This window comes from Eutrema salsugineum, unplaced genomic scaffold (assembly GCF_000478725.1).
Source record: "Eutrema salsugineum unplaced genomic scaffold, Eutsalg1_0 scaffold_10, whole genome shotgun sequence".
Taxonomy (NCBI): Eukaryota; Viridiplantae; Streptophyta; class Magnoliopsida; order Brassicales; family Brassicaceae; genus Eutrema; species Eutrema salsugineum.
The window spans coordinates 2,756,473-2,762,472 of NW_006256908.1; the positions used below are offsets into that span (position 1 = coordinate 2,756,473).

The 6,000-nt window shown below is 36.1% G+C and overlaps 3 protein-coding genes across 3 annotated transcripts; 2 read left to right on the forward strand and 1 right to left on the reverse strand.

The window, feature by feature from the left end:
* The first annotated feature begins 429 nt into the window (after nt 1-429).
* LOC18027316 (RAB6-interacting golgin) lies at nt 430-1,487 on the forward strand. Its single transcript, XM_006409719.2, has 4 exons — nt 430-756; nt 854-964; nt 1,042-1,122; nt 1,202-1,487. Exons 1-4 carry the CDS (start codon nt 517-519, stop codon nt 1,277-1,279), a joined length of 510 nt encoding a protein of 169 aa, XP_006409782.1. The 5' UTR covers nt 430-516; the 3' UTR covers nt 1,280-1,487.
* A 200-nt stretch (nt 1,488-1,687) lies between these two features.
* On the reverse strand, nt 1,688-2,613 carry LOC112081499. The gene is given in 6 exon segments (XM_024148259.1): nt 1,688-1,969; nt 1,971-2,021; nt 2,023-2,139; nt 2,266-2,367; nt 2,370-2,421; nt 2,597-2,613. Coding segments are annotated over 6 exon segments (621 nt in total).
* Nucleotides 2,614-3,169: 556 nt separating this feature from the next.
* On the forward strand, nt 3,170-6,000 carry LOC18027317 (tRNA dimethylallyltransferase 2). Its single transcript, XM_006409720.2, has 10 exons — nt 3,170-3,416; nt 3,503-3,582; nt 4,032-4,100; nt 4,221-4,296; nt 4,366-4,490; nt 4,615-4,689; nt 4,809-5,201; nt 5,273-5,348; nt 5,459-5,598; nt 5,683-6,000. The coding sequence occupies exons 1-10, from the start codon at nt 3,203-3,205 to the stop codon at nt 5,860-5,862; spliced, it is 1,428 nt and encodes a 475-aa protein (XP_006409783.1). The 5' UTR covers nt 3,170-3,202; the 3' UTR covers nt 5,863-6,000.

Genomic DNA, 6,000 nt, shown 5'->3' on the forward strand with positions numbered 1-6,000 from the left:
TGTTCTGCCTTCAACCACACACCTAACATTTGTTTCTAAATTTAATCCATACATTTGCCTACTTTATCTATGTACATCTTTGTCTTATTTATGGATTGGTAACCAAACAGTGAGAATAACATTTTAGCTACCTGTTTCAAATAAACTAAACTCAAGAAAGTTGTTAAAATTACCAATTGAAAAGAAACATGTTAACCTACTAGAGCTTTAGCCCCACTTGGTATTCTTTTTTTCTACACCTTACTATGAGCCAAACTAAATGTATTCAATAGAAAATATGGATTGGACCTCTTAAGTCTCTAAATCGGTCTAAAATAGATGGTTAATCAGTCATGGTGTGTTTGACCATGAGGGCACTTTAGTCATTTTACAGCCGTGACACCTTTAGTAAGCTAAAGAAATAGAAGCAACATGATAATGAGTTTTGATAGGCTCTTAATGCCAAGTCTTGGGTTATATAACAAATCATCTCCTTTATTGAGGAAGAGAAAGAAAGAAAAAAAAATCTGAGGAATAATGGCAACGACAAGACAGATCTTGGAACAGCCACAATCGCCATATATTCAACGCATCAAGAGCATCAATGGCAGTCCCATGATTGATGACAAAGAAGAGGAGCTTTCACGTTCTGCTTTGGCTTTGTTTAAGGCAAAGGAAGATGAGATTGAGAGGAGGAAAATGGAGGTTAAGGATAGGGTCAAAACAAAGCTTGGACTCGCTGAGGAAGCCACTAGAAGATTAGCTGAGATTCGAGAAGTAAGTTTGATTTTAACATTTTCAAGAACTTAGACAAAGATTTGTTGTTTCTTTTTTTTCCATTTTTGAGAGAGTTTGTGGTTATAACACTTTTCAGGAGCTAGAAGCTCTTACCGATCCAATGCGAAAGGAGATATCCGCGTTAAGGAAAAGAGTCGATGCTATTAACCGAGAGCTCAAGCCTTTAGGACAGAGTTGTCAAAGAAAGGTAATTATTGTGTGTTAAAGATGTGTTCATTAATCTTTTCTTGCAGAATCTTGTCTCAATGGTTGTTGTTTACTCAGGAGAAGGAATTCAAAGAAGCCCTTGAAGCTTACAATGAAAAGAACAAAGAGAAAGCTATGTTTGTTAGCAAACTTGTTGAGGTGAAACATTCTGTCTCCATCTTTCTTTGATAAGGATTGTTGTTTTCTGAATATTTTTTTCGGTATGAAATGTGTTCAGCTTGTTACTGAAAGCGAGAAACTTCGGATGTCAAAGCTTGAGGAACTCAGCAAAAGCATTGATATTTCGCTACGCTAAGTCGCTAACACAAGATGGATGACAAATCAAAGGTTGCAAAAAGCAGCCAAGCTTTTTTTTTTTAATATCTCTTCTGCAGCTTTTAATTGTTTGATTCAATATATTATTTGCTTGTCTTTGTGATCAAAACTATTTTTCTGATTCTGAAAACCTTAGAAGAAATGTGTTTAATGATTCGGTATAATCTCACATTCTTATGCTTTCATGTGTTGTGACAATGTTCCAGAAAAATATGCAAGTTGTGTAATTGGTCTGTAAATTGTAAAAGCAATATGTCTTAGGCTATGCGACTTTAACCTCTATCAAAATTTCTTACAAAACATTCCTCATTCAATGTAGATATAATGCAGATAAGCATATGGAAAAAAAATAAATAAATAAGGCTACAAAACTCAGTAATAGATGAAACTAAACATAACTCTTGGCAATCTTCTTCATCATCATCTCTGGAATCCTCTCAAAAATATTCTCTCATGATCTCTTTTGCTGTTTCTTCACCTTAACCTTTTGTTGCCCTTCAATTATTTCCTTCCACTTCTCTGCATTCTTTTCGCGCCTCTTCTTTCCCTTGTGGATTCTATTCTTCAATAGCTTTAGATCATCAAGAATCTTGATAACAACAGCTCTGCTTATAGCCGCTTGCCACAAGTTCTTCTTTGCTACAACATCCCCATCTTTCTTTAAAATCTTTTAACTTAATTGCTATTTCAAGCTCTTTTGCCTAAGAAACTATCTTTTTCTTTTCTGTTTATCCCATATTCCTCATCATCATCATCGTCACCAATCTTGACATAACCATACGTAAGATTTTTAAGTGCCTCTTCAACAACATTGAATTCCCAAACCTCAAGAACTTGAGTCTATCTTCCTCTTATATGTATCATCTTCTTGAAACCAGCAATCATAGGCTTGATATCTGTCTCATTACCGGGCTTTATTCATTTTACAGCTTCTGTTTCTACAAATCAAGAGTGGTCAGATAAGACCTTGAAACGAAACCACTTCTTTTCATGTTTCATGGGCAGATAGAATCTCGCAGGGATGAACTCAATCAACTTGTCTAAGGATTCAGCATGCTGATAGATCTCATGGGATTCATATCGAAAATGGCATCCGATTCAAGATCAAGTTTCTTCCTTTTCCTTTTCTTTGTCATCTAAAAGCCAAAAACCGATCACAATAAGAAAAATGAATGCAGTTTCAGAAAGATTTCAAAAAGAAATTTTTTTTATAGAAAACTAGCTGATATAGTTAAAAGATTATCCACCCTGCAAATAGATTCTTATAATTTTGTGACTTTTGTCAGAGCAGAAGAGCCTTAAGAGCATGTCCATTAGATAATTCGTCTTTAGAGTTTTTAAGAATATTAAATTAATTAATGAACAGTGGTCGACAATTTATTAAATCGATGGAGAGAAAATGAGTTTCATTTTTTTTATGTATTATATTGATAGAGAGAAAAAATGGTGGACAATTTATGGTCCATATTTGGAGAAAGAACCAATCTCAATTGTTTTTTAATCGAATACCAATGAGCACTTTACACCTATTTGAACAAACTTTGTATGGATTGCTCCTTAAAATCCTTTTCTAAGGATCGTTTGTTATGTATTTGGCATTTTTTATTTATTTTTTATCCAATAATTGCTAACAAACCCAATACTAAACCTCTTAAAAAACTCTAATGGACTTGGTCTAACCTAAAGCTTATGTAGCGAACCACGCGTGTTGGGCCGATAAATCGGCCTTTTTATTAGTTTTATCAAACCAAACCAGACCGAATTGAAAGCAGTTAAGTTATTAACCGGACCTATTTTCCGGTTTGATATTTTCTGTATACTCCGGTTAAAATTGACAAGTTGAACAACCGGAGGAGAGAGTGAGGGAGAAGAGAGAGAGTGTTTTCTTACTTCCGACGAAGCGATGTTGTTAAACCCTAACAATGGCGGAATCGACGAAAAGAAGAAGAAGAAAGCGAAGGTGGTTGTGATAATGGGTCCAACAGGATCTGGGAAATCGAAGCTAGCCGTTGACTTGGCGTCTCAATTTCCGGTGGAGATCATTAACGCCGACGCAATGCAGATCTACAGTGGCCTCGACGTTCTCACCAATAAAGTCACCATCAACGAGCAGAAAGGTTTCATTTAAATTCTGAATTCTCTTTGTAGCTCGATTCTGAAAGCTCTGATTGTGAAAAATTTCGAGTGATTTTTATTTTTTTAGGAGTGCCTCATCATCTACTAGGCACGGTGAGTCCAGATATGGAGTTCACTGCTAAGGATTTTCGAGACTTCACCATTCCTGTGAGCATCTTAAAGTTTCTTCTTTTATGTTCTTATGGAGATTCTGATAATGATTGTGTAGAGACTAGAGACACATTCGTTATGGTGTTAAACTCAATGTTTTGTGTCCCCATTACTTGAAAGAATCACATTTTGTTGTTCTGCATCAGCATCACCTTCTAAGTAATGTTTTTGGTTGTTTTGTTTTAGCTTATTGAGGAGATCCTTACTCGCAATCACATTGAGTTTATGATATGGAAAAAGTCACAATGTTTTGGTCGTATGTGATTGCTTTTTTCCGGCTTATTGAAATTTCTTCTGTTAATGTGTTCTTATGGAGAATCTGATAATTATATAAGAGGGTTGTGTAGAGCCTAGAGCCATATATGTTATGGTGTTAAACTCGATGATTTGTTTTCCTATTTATTTTGGAGAATCACATTGTGTTGTTTACGATTGTTTTCTTTCAGCTTATTGAGGAGATTCTTTCTCGCAATCACATTCCAGTTCTTGTTGGAGGAACAAACTATTATATACAGGTAATCATCAATCTTGCTGGTTGGTTTATTAAGCCATGTCTGGTTTTGTGGCAAGAGCATTGTATGATATAACCGTTGTTTAACACCGTTGTTTTATCTTATTAATGTTCTTCATTGTAGGCTGTTGTGAGTAAGTTTCTTCTTGATGATTCAGCTGAAGATATCGAGGAGTGCTGTTCAAATGTCGTCGCTTCAGGTATCTAGAATCTTTATCAACAAAATTAATAATTCTAACCGGATAATTGAGAGACTTTTCTGCTGACAGTGGCTAATGAAGCGTTGGATGTTGTGTCTATCTCTGGGAGAAATGATTTTAGTGATGGCTATGAACTTCTTAAAGAGCTTGATCCTGTGGCAGCAAACAGAATTCACCCTAACAATCACAGAAAAGTGAGATTTCTTGATTTGCTATCTTGATTTTCTTATGTATTAATAGCCAAAGACCTTGATTTGTATGGCTTTTGTGGTCTTTACAGAGTTTCTGGTTTACTCACTCTGTTCCGATGTTTTGTAGATTAATCAATACCTGAGCTTGCATGCTAGTAAAGGAGTTCTTCCGAGCAAGCTATATCAGGGAAAGACTGCAGAGGTGTGTCTCTTCCTCTTTACCTCGAGATTTTTGCAATTGGATTTGGGTTTGTCTCTTACATGTAACATTACCTTAACTGCTTTGAGAAGTTAATTTAACTAATGTATGCGGCAGGGCAGAACTGGGGATGCATCGATGCCTCTCGTTTCGATTACTGTTTTTTATGTATGGACGCTGAAACCTCGGTACTGGATAGATATGTTGGAGAAAGAGTAGATTCCATGGTAGATGCTGGACTACTTGATGAAGTATATGACATCTACAAACCAGGAGCTGACTATACGAGAGGTATAAGGCAGTCCATAGGTGTCAGAGAGTTTGAAGATTTCCTGAGTATGTATCTCTCTAACAGAGGTGCTGGTCAGTTAACGAGCTCAAGCGAGGATGATAAGGTTATGAAGGAGAATCTGAGGAAGATTCTGGATTTTCCAGAAGATGATAAGTTGAGGATTATGTTAGATGAAGCAATTGATAGGGTGAAGTTAAATACAAGAAGGCTCCTTCGTCGTCAAGTAAGTTTGTGAAGCTCTCGTAACTTATGGAATTGATCATATCTGAAGCATTTCATATGTTTGTGTTTCAGAAAAGGAGAATCAATCGGCTACAAATGATCTTCGGCTGGAATATTCATCACATTGATGCAACAGAGTGCTTACTAAGTAAACATTATTTGTTTCATCAATTGTTTCGACTTAAGATACCAAATCTCTACTTGGAAGAACAAACTTTTAAGAGTCTATCTTGTTGGTCTGTTCTATTGTTCTTGAAGGCAAATCTGAAGAGTCATGGGATGCGCAAGTGGTTAAACCTGCGTCAGAGATTTTGAGGTGTTTCTTGAAGACAGAAACTGAATTGGGTCATGATTCAAAGTCAATTGAAAGAGATCTATGGAGTCAATATGTTTGTGAGGTAACAATTAGTTCTGTGTTCAATGTCTCTTAACATCAAGTAGGATCTCTATATATATGCTGAACACATTTTTTGTTGAAGCAGGCTTGTGGAAACAAGGTACTAAGAGGAAGACACGAGTGGGAGCAACACAGACAAGGCCGTGCACATCGTAAGAGAACCACTCGACTCAAAAAGGCTGAAACTTTGAAAAGCAGAGAGACGCAACAACAAGAAGAAGACGAAGTGGGGATTGGCATTGCAGAGAGACATCATGAAAACTGAAAAAGGTTAGGACCCATTGAAAAAGAAGGCCCATCAAGTAAAACTCTATTTTTTGTTTTGTTTTGTTTTTTTGTTGCACTTGCTAAATTGAATTATCTCGTTTCTGAAAGGATGTATTTGATAGAATACTTTACTCAA